The sequence below is a fragment of the Mastigoproctus giganteus genome, chromosome 4 (assembly GCF_048544385.1).
Source record: "Mastigoproctus giganteus isolate SK-2022 chromosome 4, ASM4854438v1, whole genome shotgun sequence".
NCBI classification, from domain to species: Eukaryota; Metazoa; Arthropoda; class Arachnida; order Uropygi; family Thelyphonidae; genus Mastigoproctus; species Mastigoproctus giganteus.
This window is the reverse complement of record NC_143578.1, coordinates 64,217,530-64,236,646: the sequence shown is the minus strand read 5'-3', so window position 1 is coordinate 64,236,646 and position 19,117 is coordinate 64,217,530. Positions and strand designations below refer to the sequence as shown.

At 38.2% G+C, this 19,117-nt stretch overlaps 1 protein-coding gene across 1 annotated transcript in view; it reads right to left on the bottom strand.

The window, feature by feature from the left end:
* Window positions 1–19,117, bottom strand: part of LOC150086796 (uncharacterized) — a 108,119-nt gene that overhangs the window by 38,191 nt on the left and 50,811 nt on the right. Inside the window, exon 4 of the mRNA XM_090371582.1 lies at window positions 16,725–16,856. Within this exon, the coding sequence (XP_090227708.1) occupies window positions 16,725–16,856 (132 nt within the window). The remainder of the gene's footprint in view (window positions 1–16,724; window positions 16,857–19,117) is intronic.

Below are 19,117 nucleotides of genomic sequence, written 5' to 3'. Positions count from 1 at the left end.
CGCGCAACACAGCGGCAGCCCCCAAGGAAGAATGCGCTGGTCCCAAAGGAACTAGTAGTTGTTGGTGACTCTATTGTCAGGGAAACGGGAAACATGCTTTGTAAAAAGGATAGGTGGAACAGGACCAGGGTATGTCTACCAGGGGCAAAGGTTGATGACGTTGTAGAGCAGATATCATCTTTTAAGGGCACAAAAGGTGATATAGTTGTACACATTGGCACTAATGATATTAAGAGTAGAAGACCGGCGGAATTACTTAACAAGTACAGGTCACTGTTGAAAAAAAGCTGTGAATTAGGGTTGAATTTGAAAGTGTCTGCAATTGTGCCCAGACGCGATAGGAGGGAGTATATGACGAGAGCCCTGTCAATCAATTCGGCCCTGGAAGGATTGTGCAAAGCTCAAGGGGTAGAATTTTTTTCAGCCTGGTCTGTACTTGTTAACAGGAGAGACTACTTCTACAGGGATGGGATACACTTAAGTAGAAAGGGTGCAAGAATGTTTGCTGATGCTATCGAGGCAGTGTTAGGTGGGTCGGAAAACTGCTAGATTGGGGGGATACAAGGACTAATAGATTAACAGTAGCCACTGGCAGAGGTGAAAGTGATTCTTGCACCTGCTTCTATTGAAATGAGCTGCAGCCTGGAAAATAAGATGCAGGATATTTCAGAGACTGCTAGGAATCATTGGGGTACAAATAAACACATAGGTTGTGTTAGGGCAGCTAAGAAAAAGAACAGGTGCATGTATACTTGCATGTACACCAATGCTAGGAGTTTAGTAAATGAATTTGAAGTATTGCTCAAAACATCAAAGGCAGATATTGTGGGGATTTCGGAGACGTGGTGTCACACAGATATAAGGAATGCAGAACTGGAATTTAGGGAGTACAATGTCTACAGAAAGGATAGACAGGGTAGGAAGGGAGGAGGGGGTTATGCTATTAGTTAAGAAATACATAAAATCCAAGGAAATGAATCCAGTCGACATTGCTGGACAGTGCAGTGTTGAGTCAGTTTGGTGTGACATAAGCATTGGGAGATCAAAATTGAGAGTAGGAGTGTGCTATAGGCCTAATGATTCTGATGAGTATAATAAGAAACTGTATGGGGAAATAGAGTGGGCCAGCAAATCAGAGTGTCTTATAATGGGAGATTTTAATTTCCCAGATATTGACTGGAATTTGGGGGCTGGTTACTCACACACTAGCAGGACTTTTGTGGATTTATTGGACGATTGTTTTCTACATCAGCATGTTCGGGAGGCAACTAGAGGGAGTAATACTCTTGATTTGATTATCAGTAGTGATTCTTCATGCATTAAGAATCTGCAAGTAAATGAACCACTAGGTGGCAGTGATAACAGTGTGCTGAAGTGGGATTTACTCAAAGAGGTAACTACCATTAGGGGTAAAGGGAAGGGTTATTGCTTTCGTAAAGGCGACTACGATGGACTGAGACAGTATTTAAATTCTATACAGTGGGACCAACTGATGATGTTACCAACAGCAAATTCAAAATGGGAAGCATTCAAAGAACTTATCTTGGAAGCTACTAGGCTTTACATACCAACTAAGAAATATTGTTCAAGTTTTAGGCCTAAGTGGATGTCAGATGAACTAATGAGACATATAGTAGAGAAGAAAAATGCATGGGATACATACAAATTAACACATGACACAGAAGCCTATGATAGATACAAGCTGATCTGTAACCAAGTTACAAAGGAGGTTAGCCAGGCGAAGGCAGATTACGAGAAATCTTTGGCAAGGGATGCAAAGAAAAACAGCAAAGAGTTCTTTACTTATGTAAACTCTAGCAGGAAGGGGATGAATCAGATTGGTCCACTTGATATCGATGGGTCAACTGTTGATGATCCTGCTCAGGTAGCTAACAAACTAAATGAATATTTTGCATCGACATTCACACATGAGGAGTTATTCAGCGAGGGGAATGCCAGAGGTGTATTCAACTCTGGCAGTAAGCTAGAGAATCTTGTAATAACTGAGAGTAAAGTGGAGGAGAAATTGTTGAAGATAAATACAAGAAAAGCACCTGGGGTGGATGGGATCTGTCCAGTTATATTAAAGGAGGCAGCAAAGGAAGTAAGCAAACCCTTAGCCATAATTATGAGAGCTTCCTTGGACTCAGGGGAAGTACCTATGGACTGGAGATGTGCAATGTGACCCCAATTCACAAAGGAGGATCAAAGGGCGACACAAGTAATTATAGACCTGTTAGTTTAACTTCTGTTCCTGGAAAATTAATAGAGGCACTGGTTAAAGAAGCACTGTAGGATCATCTAGACAAGACTTCAGTTATAGCTCAGACACAGCATGGTTTTGTTAAGGGGAAGTCTTGCCTGACCAATTTGATTGGATACTATGATGCAGTCACAAAAGAACTGGATGCAGGGAATAACTTTGATGTTATATACTTGGATCTTAGGAAGGCTTTTGATACTGTTGCACATGGAAGACTGCTGCACAAATTGGAGCAGTGTGGCATTGGAGGCAAATTGCTGCTATGGATAAGGGAGTGGTTGAGGGGGAATAGACAGAGTGGTAATCAATGGACACTGCTCATCGTGGACTAATGTTATTAGTGGAGTCCCTCAGGGTACAGTATTGGGTCCATTATTGTTTTCTGTATTTATAAATGATATCAATGATGGTATATCAAGCTTAATGTCCAAGTTTGCAGACGATACGAAGGCTGGCAGGGTTGTCAAGGACACTACTGACACTATGCTACTGCAACAGGATCTGGAAAGGTTGAGCAGATGGGCTGAGAGGTGGCAAATGAAGTTTAACATTGACAAATGTAAAGTACTACATATGGGAAACAGCAACCCCAGAGCAACGTATCAACTCTGTGGTACTACACTGACAGTGGTAGAGAATGAAAGGGACCTGGGGGTGGTTGTGCAGGCAGATATGAAGTTTTCTGAGCAATGCAGATGGGCTGCAAGAGTAGCTCATGGTGTATTGTCGATGATATATAGGAATTTTTCTAGCAGGGATAAGGAGGTGATTGTTCCATTGTATAAGGCAATGGTCAGACCACACCTAGAGTACTGTATACAGGTCTGGAGGCCTCATTTCAAGAAGGATGTAGAGATGCTGGAACGAGTACAGAGAAGGGCAACAAGATTAGTGAATGGAACAAAGTGGTGCTCTTATGAAGAAAGGCTTAAGTTTTGCAAATTGCAGTGTCTGGAGACTAGGCACCGGCGAGGTGATCTGATAGAGGTGTATAAAGCCTTGAATGGTTTGAGCATGCTCAATGCTGATGGGATTCTTCCTCTTGCTCAGAATAATCACCTGAGAGGGCATAAATCCAAATTGAGAAAAGACGGATGTAGGACAGACGTGAGGAAATTTGCCTTTAGCCAGCAGGTGGTTGGTTGGTGGAATAGACTTCCATCCCTTGTCGTGGAAGTTGATAGCCTAAATAAGTTTAAGGCTCAGCTGGACAGGTATTTCGAACGAATAGAGGGTTGAAGTGGAAGTGGTTATTTTTTATTTATTTATTTTTTTTTTTGGCTGATGCTGCATAAGCTTGCTTTCTTGCATCAAATGCCTCTACTAATGCTAAAGGCAAACAAACTCCTATTGGAAGTTCAGATTTTACCTGGACTTATTTTTTGTTTTAATCATATTTGATTTATCTATGTTGTAATGATAATGTACATGCAAGTTTATCCAGATTTTATGAAACAGCAAACATATGGTTATCATAACAACCCATATCAGTACAAAATATGTTGCTATCTGCACATATTTCTAGTTCATTTAGTTTCTCCCTGAGTAAGGTATGAGAGAGCAAGCGAGCCTGAAATTCAGCATGGTTTTTATTATTCATATTGAGGGAGGGGGTACAAATACATAATGAATTAAGCACACAAAGCAAGCCCAGAAAACTGCACTTTAATGCTGTAACAATCATGCAAGTTGATAAACTCATACAGTTTAACAGTGGGAAAATAGTGAGGTCAAGTAAAATAACTTCAGTGATGGTAGCATTAACACTGGGATTCAACATGGTTGTACACAATGGGCTTTTTCTGCCACTAGAACAAAGGTTTGGCTTGGGAGTTTAACAGTGCATGGACTACTAAGCCCACATTGTGCCAATTCGGATGACAGAGACTCACATTTCTGGAGAAGAAAACTTGTAGAAGTTTTCACATATCTATATTAAAATTGTTTGGAGACAGAGTCTGGAAAATAGTAGCACAAGTAGATAGTATGGTAGAGGTTAACTACCTGCAAAAAGGAAAAAAAAAATATTCATGTTTTCTTCATAAATTAACAGTTGCTAGGGTGCATATAGTTCCCCTGATTGGCCAAAAGATTTAAAGCATAACTGACACTCATTACTGAAAAAGGGACATTCAGTGAAAAAATGTTTCACCATTAGGATGGTATTGCAATTTAAATGCAGTGGGAGCTCCTCTGCTCATAGTAAGTGAGAATGAAGGATTGGATTTGGGTGAGAGTGATTTTTTTCGCTTTGTAAAGACTGTAGAATACCGAAGGAGTCTAACATATATAAAATACTTTTGATGACGTTTGGTCAGAAATATGGCTGAATAAACTGTACTTACTGCATATAATTCAGCTGTGTATATGCTGCATTCTAGATAAGTCTACTTGATAGCATTATGCCTGGAAAAACTGCTGTTGCTCCTGTTAGTTTCAGATTTTGAGCCAGCAGTGGAGAATAATATAATAAATAAATTTAGAACAGTGGGCTACATGTAGCTGTTGAATACCAGGAGTAGGTACGTCATTTTTCCCTCACTCCAAAAATGAAAGATTGCAAAATAACATGTAAATCAGTGCTTCTCAAAGTGGGCGATATCGCCCCCTGGGGGGCGTTTGAATTATCCATGGGAGCATTAGGCATGACGGGGGCGATAGGCCATCAACTCTGCCAGGTAACGAATCTTTACTACTAGCATACCTACATTTCATAAAAGATGAAAAGTTGAACGAAGAATTATTATTTGCAAGATGTCTAGAAACGTATACCAAAGGCGAGTCTATATTTCAGGTTACTGAAAAGTTTTTTAAAGACAGGAAAATTCCACTTACAAATGCACTTGCTTGTGCAACGGATGGAGCACCATCGATGATTGGCCATTACAAGGGTTTTATGGCTTATTTAAAAATTGCTGTGCGAAATATTATTACTGTTCATTGTGTCATTCACCGTCAGCATTTAGTTGCGAAAAAACTTGGTGATCAACTGAACAATTCTCTACAATCTGTTATTACTGCTATAAACAAAATTAAAGCACATTCTTTGAATGATCATATATTTCGAAAGCTTTTTTTTTTATGTGAACCCCAAACACAAGAGGTATTAGAACCTATAGTACTTAGTACCGTACTTGGGTTGAAGGTTGTGAAGACGAAAGAAGAAATTTGTTGACATTGGACTTGAACTTCTGTAGATTGTAATTTTCAAGAAATACGTATGAAGGAAGGTTGTTCCAGAAAACGGCAGTTGAATGAATAAATGAGGAAGATGAAAAGTTGGTTCTATGTGTTTGAAGTTGGACAGTAAATAGATGTTGGCTGGTGGTGCCATGTGTTTGGACTGTTTTGAAAGAGAGAGCGGGAATTATAGAAGCCAATTCAGAAGAACAGTGCCCGTGGAAGTATCTGTAGAAGAGGCATGCAGCAGAAACAATACGTCTATGAGAAAGCGAGTAGAGAGACTCTGTTAGAGATGAATCATTAATTAACCTAACTGCCCTCTTCTGAATGGAATCAAGAAGCCTGAGAGAGGTTTTGGGGGCACCATCCCAGATGTGGGAACAATATTCCATGGCAGGGCGGATTTGCGATTTATACAGAGTGAGCAGCTGTTTGGAAGAAAAGTAACGCCGAGAGCAAAAGAGAAAACCAAGTTTTTTAGATGCAGAGGAAGCAATATTTGTAATGTGCTTGTGCCAAGAGAGATTAGAAGTCAGGGTAATCCCCAAAAGAGATATATCATTTTGCCTAGAAATTCGAGTGTCACTAAAGATAAGCATAGGAGCAGAAGAATCCTTTTTGCGAGATATAAGACAAGACTGAGTTTTAGAAGGGTTGAAATCAACTAAGTTGTCTTTGCCCCACTGGAGAATTACCTGAAGATTGGCATTTAAGGAATTGGTAGCAGATTTTCGAGAAGTTGAAGCTGATTGAGCAGGACAAGGTTTCTCAAAATGGAAAGTGGAAAGCAATGTGCTATCATCGGCAAAACTATGGATAGGATTTCAAGTCAATGGAAGAAGGTCATTAATAAACAAGAGGAAAAGAGTGGGGGAAACCGGCATTAGTGGAGAAGTTAGAAGACAGAGAGCCATCTACCATCACCCTCAGTGAGGGATCAGAAAGAAAACTGGATAACCAATTACTAAAAACAGTTGGCAAACCATAAGATGGAAGCTTGTTTAGAAGACCTTTATGCCAAACACGAGCGAAAGCCTTTGAGATGTCAAGAGCAACTACTTGTGTTTCACCGAACCTTTCCATTGAATTAGTCCATAAATGGGTAACATAAGCCAGAATATCACCAGTGGATCGACACTAACGGAATCCATACTGGCGATTGTTGATCCTTGAGGTTGTCACAGACATTCTCTCAGATATGCCAGACAAGCTGTACTTGCTACCTGGGAGTCTAAAATGCTAATGGAACTGATATTCGGGTGACACTCAAGTCAAGTGGATCCAATTTCGGCAAAGTCCGGACGGTCTGTGACAGCCAAATCCTCTGCTTGCACCTTCACGATGGTGGGACTCTTAGTAACCCTGGGTATAACCTCCATGCACACGTACATGGTGGGTGACCACCCAGGTGTGAACCAACGTAAGCAGGGGTCGAGGAGTGGCGCCCACGCCACATGGAGGAACACCGCCCCTCTATGTTACCAGGCAGTACTAGGTGGTAGATGACTCTCATCATCCGGTGAAATACCACCACTTTGCTAATTGGAGGCTTAAAGTGGTGGAACCCATGTTTAGTCTCTAGAACTATGTTCCGGTCAACCCTTCCCTATCTCTTCCATCATTCAGTATGATTGATGACTTTTTAGGTTATGATAAACGTCGTGGCGAGATCCAATATTCCTTACATTTCGAGGGTACAGCTCTAAAACGGTGTTTGCAGGCCAGCCATTAGTTAGTACACCGGACCAAACCTATTGGTAACTCTCTAGGAGGCTTCCGGATCAGGTAGTGTACAATCTTGCTACCTCTACTCTGCCAGATAGTGCCTTGAGGGAGTCCAGGTAGTGTGTATGCGAGGAGCATTGTCGAGGCCACGTTACGTCAAGGATCTGGGTATATTCTTACCACGTGTACGCCATATCCAAAAATTTCATTACTTCATACAGCATGTCCCACCCACTTTTTCTTACTATTAAATACACCACGAATTGTCAAACTAATAGAGCAAGCTTATCTGCGAAAAGATCTAAACCTCCCAAGCACTTCCTAATTCATTTCACAAATATACGTGGTCTCAATTCTAATCTCAATGATGTCCATTTCCACTTGCAGTCTGCCAAACCCCATGTACTTTTTCTGACAGAATCTCAGTTATCGGTTGCTACTGCTCATTTCAGATGCCCAAATTATTCGCTGTATGATTCCTTTCGCCTCAAAGGTGGTACTTGTGCATATGTCCGTTCTGATATTCCCTGTCAGAGACTTGGCAATTTGGAATCTCCTCTCTTTGATCTTCTCTGGCTTAAAATCTCTCTACCTCATGGTGTCAAATTTATCTGCTGTCTCTACCGTTCTCCCAACTCCACTAATCACTTGGAGCTCTTTGACTTTCTCCTGTCCAACTTTCCTAACAGTGAGGTAATTTTCCTTGTTGATTTTAATGTTCACAACTCCAGCTGGCTTCCGTTTTCTAGTCACACCGACCCAGCAGGTCGAGATGCTGAGGCTTTTGCAATTACTAATGACCTAGCACAGATTGTTCATTTACCTACAAGAATAATGGGCAGTCCTAATCATACAGCAACTACGCTTGAACTTTTTCTCATAAATAACCCTTCTAAGTACACGGTCGAAGTGAGAGGTCCTTTAGGCACTTCAGATCACAACTTGGTGATTGTCTCTTCTCCAATGGAACCTTTATCTCATGGCTATTCCCAACCTCGTGTTGTTTGGCATTACAAGAATGCAAAATGGGATGACCTGCGAGACTTCTTTTCTTCTTTTCCTTGGTCGGATAACTGTTTCAAAACATCTGATGTCAACGTTTGCTCAGATCGTGTCAGTGAAATTATTCTTGAGGGAATGGAATCCTTTATCCCACACTCCACTTTAAAATCTCGTCCTTTATCTAAACCTTGGTTTTCCAATAAATGTGCTAAGGCTATTCAAGAGAAGAATGTTGCATATCGTAATTGGCTTGTTTCTAATTCTTCAGTTTCATTTTCTGCCTACACCAAAGCTCGCAACAGTTGTAAAGCAGTTATTAATCAGTCCAAACTAGAGTTTGAACAGGCTAAGAGTAGAAAACTTGCTTCTTGCCCTAATGGTAGCCGAGCATTCTGGTCTCTTGCCAAAGGTATTGGCCGCAACCTTTGCCCATCTCTGCTCCCACCTCTGTCCAAACCAGATGGTTTTGTAGTCACTTCAGCCAAGGATAAAACTGACCTGCTAGCATCCCATTTTTCTTCCAGCTTATGTATTAATGATCTTGGTAAAACACCTCCCACCATTCAATGCCTCCTGTGGTCTTCCGTCAAATGGATATCAAAAGGATTTTGATGAATCTTGATGCTAAGAAAGCAGCTCCAGGTCCTGATGGTATTTCTCCACTTGTTCTCAAAACCTGTGCTCCTGAACTTCCTCCTATTCTTTGCCGCCTTTTTTTACTTTCTTATTCCAAAGGTGTTTTTCCTTTTGCTTGGAAATTTGCTCATATCCAATTCCTAAAAAGGCAAATCTCTCCCATCCAATTATCGTCCCATTGCAATTACTTCTACTCTTTCAACCTATTCAAAAATACACTACCAAAGGCGCATACCAAAAAAAATTATACTGCAATTAGCAACCAACCAAAGAAATTTGGTTGGTTGCTAATTGCAGTATAATTTTTTTTGGTATGCGCCTTTGGTAGTGTATTTTTGAATAGGGGCTCATATCTGGTGAGTATGGGCTTGGCATACCCAGGGTCCTAAGCTGGATATCATCATACTTCTCTTTCTTGGTGATTCCCTTCTACTTCTGACACACACACACACACACACACACACACACACACACACACACACACACACACACACTTTCAGGCACTGGGCATGCCACACTGTCATCAGGGGCCATCTTCCCTATTGGCCCCTTTTCTCTCTCTCTCAGGGTAACTAATTTTTTTTGGCTTGTGCAGCATAAGCCTCAGGCTTCCTTGCACCATATGGCTAATAATAATAATAATAATAAAGTAATGGAGAAATCAATTAACCACCAACTCTTAAACTACCTAGAAACCGTCCGTCTGATCAGCGATCACCAGTAATGGATTCTGTCAGTGTTGATCCACTTGTGATATTCTGGCTTATGTTACCCATTTATGGACTAATTCCATGGAAAGGTTCGGTGGCTTCTCTCAAAGGCTTTTGATTGTGTTTGGCATAAAGGTCTTCTAAACAAGATTCCATCCTATGGTTTACCAACTGTTTTTAGTAATTGGTTATCCAGTTTTCTCTCTGATCGCTCACTGAGGGTGATGGTAGATGGCTCTCTGTCGTGTAACTTCTCCACTAATGCCGGTGTCCCCCCAAGGTTCAGTTCTTTCCCCCACTCTTTTCCTCTTGTATATTAATGACCTTCTTCCATTGACTGGAAATCCTATCCATAGTTTTGCCGATGATAGCACATTGCATTCCACTTTCCATTTTGAGAAACCTTGTCCTGCTCAATCAGCTTCAACTTCTCTTAAATCTGCTACCAATTCCTTAAATGCCGATCTTCAGGTAATTCTCCAGTGGGGCAAAGACAACTTAGTTGATTTCAACCCTTCTAAAACTCAGTCTTGTCTTATATCTCGCAAAAAGGATTCTTCTGCTCCTATGCTTATCTTTAATGACACTCCAATTTCTAGGCAAAATGATATATCTCTTTTGGGTATTGCCCTGACTTCTAATCTCTCTTGGCACAAGCACATTACAAATATTGCTTCCTCTGCATCTAAAAAACTTGGTTTTCTCTTTTGCTCTCGGCATTACTTTTCTTCCAAACAGCTGCTCACTCTGTATAAATCGCAAATCCACCCTGCCATGGAATATTGTTCCCACATCTGGCGGTGCTGCCCCCAAAACCTCTCTCAGGCTTCTTGATTCCATTCAGAAGAGGGCAGTTAGGTTATTAATGATTCATCTCTAACAGAGTCTCTCCACTCGCTTTCTCATAGACGTACTGTTTCTGCTGCATCCCTCTTCTACAGATACTTCCATGGGCACTGTTCTTCTGAATTGGCTTCTATAATTCCCGCTCTCTCTTTCAAAACAGTCCGAACACGTGCCGCCGCCGGCCAACATCCATTTACTGTCCAACTTTGAATCCACAGAACCAACTTTTCATCTTCCTCATTTATTCATTCAACTGCCGTTTTCTGGAACAACCTTCCTTCATACGTATTTCCTGAAAATTACAATCTACAAAAGTTCAAGTCCAATGTCAACAAATTTCTTCTTTCTTCTTCTCAACCTTCAACCCAAGCACGGTACTAAGTACTATAGGTTCTAATACCTCTCGTGTTTGGGGTTCACATAAAAAATAAATAAATAAAAAATAATAATAATAATAACACGACTTGCAACATATATTTTAGAATATGTAAAATATTTATTCATTGTTATTATACAGTAGACTCTTGATTTTCCAGGACAGATGGTAAAAAACCAATCCCGGATAATCGATTTCCTGGTTAATCCAAAAGTCCCCAACATATGTAAGAGATATGTTCCAGGATTTCTTACTTCGTCGAGTTTTACGTAATTCGGGAATGACTAATAACATATTGCTACTATATTATTAAATCTGAATTCCGCGCGATACTTGTTAATGTTTGGCCATTTTCATGCATCCTTATTAGTTTAATTTTCTGATCCAAATCAATCGCTTTCCTTTTGTTGGAAGATTTACTAGTAGCGCTGTCACTTATTCTCTTAGTTGGCACCACGATAACGGTCAAAATGAAATTTTCTGAAAAGAACTTCACAGCATTAAGGGGGAAACACACTATCACCTCACGCGAACTCACATTTTACTAAAGCACATTTCTGGAGGTCACTGCCATTAAACAATTTGCACCTTCCGGGTTACTGGGCTTTTCTGTTCGTGCATCTAATTATAAACGGGTAGTAAACTCGATCTTATTGCATTTGCGATAATACTGATAGCTGGAATTGTGTGGGTTTTTACGTTATTATGGTGAAATGTGACCCCTCACTGAAATCTTCTGTCATATAAAAAAAAACCACCATAAATAAATTGTAAGAATCTTCTCTTCTTTCCTATTTTTTTGCTTGTTACTCCGTATCTCACTTGTGCAATTTCTGAAAGCCGTTATCATCGTTATTGATTGCTCATTTTATTTATTTATTAATTATTATTGTTTGTTTTAAATTTTACAATCCTAAAAAAAAAAAAAAAAATTGGGTGAAAAAAAAATTTATGTAAATCTAGTTGCATAAGTTGGGGACTTACTGTATCGAAAAATGTTCAGCAACCTACGTAAAAAATATGCGATAGATAAAAAAACGAAAAAACTTACCACGCACTACTTGCATGTCCAATACGATGCTTCCCTTTATTTTTTGCGATGTCGATTTTAAGTCTAACACGGCTTTCCTATATTTTTTTACAATGTCGATTTTAAATCTAATAGCTTCCATTTATTTTTTACGATGTTGCATATGGTTTGATCACCAACATTATAATGGTTCCTTAGAGATTTAATAGATGCACCATTTTCAAACTTTTGAATAATTTCAAGTTTTTGTTTAACTGAAAACGCAACTCTTTTGTGTTTACCCATCATTTTCGCGATTTCTAAACAAAAAAAAAAAAAAAAAAAAAAAGAATTACTATAAAAAAAAATTCTGACATCCCTGACATAAATAACGAAACAAAATTTGTCCTTTTGCGATGCAACGGAACACAACAATCGACGCAACACACTAAAACAAACTAAACATTTGGTCTCTTTTTTTTTTTTTTTTGAGTGGCAGGTGTGAAGACAACAGTGATTGCAAGATAATAGGTACACTGATCTCCCAATGACGATTTATAATGCCACTTGTCGCTTATTTACGACTTGCAAACTATCTGTTTATACCTATTCTAGGTATTACTTAATTTTTTTGATTTCTGGTTGATTTTTTTTATTTTATTTTTTTAAATTTGGAGTATTGAAGTGTCCCGGTTAATCGAGAGTCTGCTGTATTTTGAATAATAATTTACTGTATTTCAGATATTATAAAGTCAAGATCATCAGCATGCAAATACAGCGCAACTGTGTAATAGCCGAACTACATTTTCTTGCTGATCTTGCCTACTTTTATCATAACATTCATTATAATAAAGGTAGGCATGGACTTTCTATGTATCACTGATTTTGTGAAATAAGCACATAGTAACCTGATTAAGCCATTCATAAGAATTAAGTATTACGTGGGTTATTGCCAAAGTAATTCACACTGCACATGTGCTTCTCACTCAATATACCTGTGCAAATGACATTTACCAAGATAATAACTTAAGTTTAACCTCAACATTAGTGTGTTTGAAACAGCATTCCTCCATTGAATATTTGTGGTGAGGCTTTTAAAAATGGATGGTGATATTGCTTCAGGTCAAATTTCAGTTTCAGATAAAAAATCTTTTATCAAAATTGAAACTTTACATGATTGAATGGTGAAAAATTTGTGAATTGTTGAAGGATGTGTGTGTGGTGAATCAACAGTAGATCACAGCACAATCTCAAATTGGTGTCAAAGGTTTTGTCAAAGTGAAGCCAGTGTTGAAGACAAGCAATGCTCTGGTAGACAGAGCATTTTCAGACAACACATAGATAGTCATTATTACCACTGTTTTGGAGGAAGACAGATGTATCACCTGCAAAGAAATGGCCAATGAATATGGAATAACAGGTTTTAAAAATAAAGGGTCAGCAACAAATGGGTCTCACATTTGTTGTCCGATGAACAAAAAGCAAAGTGTAAAGAAATTGCAACACAGTTACTTGCATGTTATCTACAAGGTGAAAATTTTTAAAACACATTTTTGCCACTGATGAGATATAGACATGTGACTTCGAACCGGAACTGAAATCATAATCAGCTCAGTAGAAAAAGCATCCATCTTCACCACAATCCTCTAAATGTCGAAATGTCACCATCAACAACCAAAGTTGAAACAAATGGCCATCATGGCTTACAATTCTGAGGGTATTATTGCTGTAATGACAGTAACTGTAAACTACTATGCAACATTTCTTCATCAGAAATTACAGTCAAAAATGTCAGAAGTGGCGACAGATGTTGGAAGCTGGGATGTACTGTATTCTACAATAATGCAAGGCCTAGTATCACAGTCTGTACAGCTTGATTTCACCAATTAAAAGTGGAAAGCACTACATCAAGATACAAGTCCTTACAATTATGATCTATTCTCCAAACTCAAGAAACCATTGTGTGGACAAAGATATCTATCTGCCTTTAGAAGATATCTTTGTCCAGCTGAGACCCAATGCATCAGATAGTATAACTTCGGCAGACTGCTTCCCAACATTCAGGTATACATCATACCTGAATGTTGGGAAGCAGTTATGCATAAAGGAGACTATATTGAAGATTTCTAAAGTAAATTATGTTATAAAATAAATTCATTTTAAATTAACTGCTTTTGTGCATCACTTTTTGGATAACCCTCACATTACAGGAGTATAAACCATGTGCTAAGAACCCAAGTAACTATTTTGAGAGCTAACACTGATTCCATTTCCAACAGAAAAACATCCCCCTCCCTTTATAGTATTATCTATAAGCTTGTTCCTTGAATCATTTTGATAATACTATTACCAAATACACCAATCATCCCTGGAATATTACCCTCCCTCAGTCTCAGCAGTTTTTCTGGCAGATGCTTCTCAGATTATCAAACCACTTATTTTACAACAGTAAAATAAGTGGTTTGATAATCTGAGTGACTCATCATCACCACTGCTTCTCCTGATTCAGATGATATTTTGGAATGATCTTGTAAAAATCATTCTATTCCAAAGTATCTTTCAATTAGGTGCCAAATCATTTGGATTGTACAATTCCATTGATTTATTCGTTATTTGTTTTTTTTTTAGGAGCATTAGCAACTAAGGCCATACTGCTCCAGGGATATGTGGTGGTCATTCCCTGACCTTTCCGCATCCTCCGTATTTGGTGGTCATGGGGCTTGAACCTTGGTCTAATCAAGAAGCGTGTGCTACGCACTGCTGCTCCTGCCCACCTGGCTAAATTCCACTGATCTTGTATGGGGGTTATCTAATTTTCATTTTCCTTTTTGTATCTACATATCAGTAGAACTCATTCCCTTTCATAGTCCTCTGCACCAGTAATTAATCATATTCGACTTTTGCTTGCCCTACTCCATTAGTGATTTTATTACATATTCCTCAATTGAATAAATACAATTGTGTTTTAGTAGTGGTAGTAATGGCAAATGATGCAGAAAACAATCTTATATAGCATCAACAAAAAAAAAAAAAAAAAAGCTCACCCATTCATATCCTCCAAGAATTTGTCTAGTTCTCCCTTGAATTTATTCAACCCATCCATGAAAGCCTGTTCCACCAATAACCCACCCATTGGCTGAAGGCAAACTCTGCACATCTATCCTGCAACCATCCTTCCTCAATATGAATTTATGCCTCCTCCTTTGTGTGTAGTCTCAGCAAGTGGAAGAATACCATTAATATTCAGATTACTCAAACCATACAAGGCTTTAAACACCCCAATCAGATCTCCCCATAGATGCCTGGTTGCAACACCCCGCAATTTGCAGAACTGAAACCTTTCTAGGTAAGAGCACCCTTTTCTTCCCTTCACTAATCTGGTTGCCATTCTCTACACCCATTCCAGCAGATGTACATTCTTCCAGAAGTGAGGCCACCAGACCTGTATACAGTACTCAAGATGCAGCATAACCATGGCCTTATACAAAGAAATAATCACTTTATCCCTGCTAGCAAAGTTTCTATATATCATTGACACCATCAGTTGTCCTGGCAACATATCTGCACTGCTCAGAGAATTTCATGTCTGACTTCACAATTACCCCCCAGGTGTTTTTCATTTTCCACTACCTTGAGTGTAGTACCACACAGTTGATAAGTTACTCTGGGGTTACTGCTACCCATGTGCAATACCTTGCATTTGTCAATGTTAAACTTCAACTGCCATTTCTCAGCCCACTGACCCAATTTTTCAGGATCTTGTTGCAGTAGCTCACCCTCATGATTGTTATTAACCACCCTGCTAACCTTTGAATCATCTGGTTAATAAACTTAGATGTTAAGCCTGATATACCTTCATCAATATCATTGATAAATATTGAAAACAACAATGGACCTAACACTGAACCCTGGGGAATTCTACTAATAACATTAGTCAATGAAGAGCAGTGCCCATTGATAACCACTCTGTCTTCTTACACTTAACCATCCCTTTATCCATAGCAGAAACTGGCCATTAATGCCACATTGTTCCAGTTTGTACATCAGTCTTTTATATGCAACAGTATCAAAAGCCTTCCTGAAATCCAAGTATATGTCAAAATTATTTTTTGCATCCAGTTCCTTTGTCACTGTATCATAGTAACCTATCAGATTGGTTAGACAAGACCACCTCTTGACAAATCCATGCTGTCCAAATAGGCCTGATTTAATACTTCCTTAGTTTAACTAGTGATTCCATTATTTTTCCTGGAACAGACATTAAGCTAACAGGTCTGTAATTACTCATGTTGCCTTTTGATCCCTCTTTATGAATTGGGGATATATTCACACTTCCCTGGAGAAGTGTGAATATATCCCCAATTCATAAAGGGGATCAAAAGGGACCTTAAATTCATAAAGGGGAGGGATCAAATGGAACCTTGATTTAGGGAAGGTCCCTATGGACCTCTCCTGAATCCAAGGATGCTCGCATAACTATGGCTAAGGCTTTGCTTACCTTCTTTGCTGCCTCCCTTAATATAATTGGATAGATTCCACCACTCCAGCTGCTTTTTTTTATGATCATCCTCAACAATTTATCCTCCATTTTCCTTTCAGTTATCACAAAGTCATTTGCATCCCCATTTAGAGTTTGATAAACTTTTCCAGGATAAACATCTTAAACATTTCCAAAAATATATTTGTATTTAACTATATACAGTTGTAACTTCAGTTAACAGAACCTAGTAAACATCTTAGTCCATTATAGTCCCCCCCCCTCCACATTCTTAAATTAAAAACCTCACCCTCCCCTTTAATCAACAAAAATTTTTTGACTCTGACCATTCTCTCAACTGTTAGCGACCACGCTATCAGCTAAGAGAAATGGTGATGGTTATAATAAATGTCTAGAAAGACTGTGTAGCTACCATATTTTATAAATTATAAATCAGCAAGTATTACATTTGCTTCAACTCTTGACTATATACTTACAGATACATTTTCCATTCGCTCTTTCTGTATCCTTAATACATTCACAACGAGAAGAAGAAGAAGAGCAATGAGATTTAGGATCCAACAGGGAGCATTGTTCTGACACTGCACAATACTCAAATAAATTTCCTACTTCAAAAAGAAAAAAAATACATATTTAAAAGCTTAAAAGCAAAATTACTCATTATTCCATCAACAAAGAAAATTCATACTCCCAAGCTACATTTTTTTATATATATACAGTAAACCCTTGATTTAACAAACCCTGATATAACAGACCGGACAAATAATACATTAATGTACATATTAATCTCGACCATATTATTTTTTTTAGGTTATACAAAACTTCAGTGTTATTATTAATTAAAAATTAATAATAATTACCAATTTCCATTATTGTTTTGATAATTAACATATCTTTTATTTTTATAATCAAATTCAGGAAACTGTTTTTTATTCTTTCTGAAAACTTGTTCAAATAGCTGTTTTCCCAGATTACAGATAAGAGCAGGCAGTGACTTGCGAGCTGAACGTGACTCGGGACACTAAACTGCAGTGTCTACTGACTCACTTTGTTTCGGTCTCAGTCTGTCTGAAACTATCATGTGGTCAGGTTGTATACAGTGTTTCTGTGATTTATGAATTGTGACTTCATTTATTAAATAATTTTGTAATCCTTACAATTTAAAATGACATCAAGTGATAGAGGAGTTAAAAGAAAGCATGTGAACTTAAATATGGCACAGAAATTAGAGCTAACTGAGAAATTAGAACAAGGCGTCTCGGTAGCACGTTTGCGAAATTTACGGCATAAAAAAAACTTTCTGATATCCATAAATCAAAGGCCAAATTGTAACAATTTTATATTGTATAGTACTGTATATTGTATTAAAGCTTTTTTTTTTTTACATTAAGAACAAAAAAAAAATGACCCCCCCCAGGTTACATTCAATTTAGTGGACTTTTGGCATTAACAGACCCCCCCCCACATTCTCCCCTCTGGTGAGTATGGGCTTGGCACACCCAGGGTCCTGAGCGCTGGATGTCATCATTCTTCTCTTGGTGATATCTCTCTCTCTCTCTCTCTCTCTCTCTCTCTCTCTCTCTCTCTCTCTCTCTCTCAGGGTAACTCTGGAATTTTTTTTTGGCTGGTGCAGCATAAGCCTCAGGCTTCCTTGCACCATATGTCTAATAATAATAATAATAAATCTAGGGTTTACTGTATATATAAATTTGTCAAATTTCCAATATGATAATATTCAGAAATATTTGCAGGGGATGATACTGCCTATATATATATATATATATACACGCACACACACACACACCTTGATAGCAGTACTTGCATAACCTTCTTATAGAAGGTATACGTTACAGTATCATTTCTCGAATTGTGGTACACAAATTTTATAAAAACAGTAAACCCTCGCTATTCACTGGGGTTACGTTCCTGAGAAATGCCGCGAATACTGAGTTATGGCTCCCATAGGAATAAAGGGGTTCCGTTCCAAAGTATGAAATATATAAGAAAAACTAGTCTAAAGTTTTGTCTATGTATGTATTATATGTACCTTCATAATATGACTATGTACATAGACAGCGCATAGTGAAATGCAAGCAAATGGTATCGAAATGAAAATAAGAAACAATTTAATATTAAATGTAATATTTATTATAAATTTCAAACAAATCTTTCAAACCAATGCCTTTGCTAGCTAAAAAACTTATCCCGCCAGTACTATCACCAGTTTCGCTAAAGTGTTGATAAAGGAGTTTTGCCTTTTCACGAATGATGAGTGAACTTAATGGAATTTTATTTTGAGTTCGGTCTTCTATCCACAGATTTAAAGCCTTTTCCATTTTTTCTAATTTAACATCACGAGTTACAGAGCAAATTTTTGAAGCAATTAGTGCGTTTTCACGGACAAAACGGATTTTTTTCTTCCGATTTCTTGATTGATTGTACCGTTGACTCATTGATTTTATGTATTGCCACTGAGGAGACATTTTCACCATTAGAAATTTTATATAATCACTCAATTTTATTCGCTAATGTCATCACCTTCTTTGATCTTTTCACATTACCCTTGTTATTCGTAGCCATATTTTTGTATGGGTTAGAAAGAACTTGTCCACAATAAAGTCACTTTCTTCCATTAACACACTCGTAAAAGTTTGTTTTACACTGCAAAATGGTAGATTTATCACTTTTGTAAGCATATCAATTTATAAATTGATAAATTTATTCAATTTATAAGCATATAAATTAAAAGCAAACGACGAAACCTTCCATGACAAGCGCATAACACATACTGAACAAGGATTAGCGAGAAACATCCACGCTTACGATTTTGTCACCCCTCTCTCCCCACCTACTGAGCGCTGTTTTGACC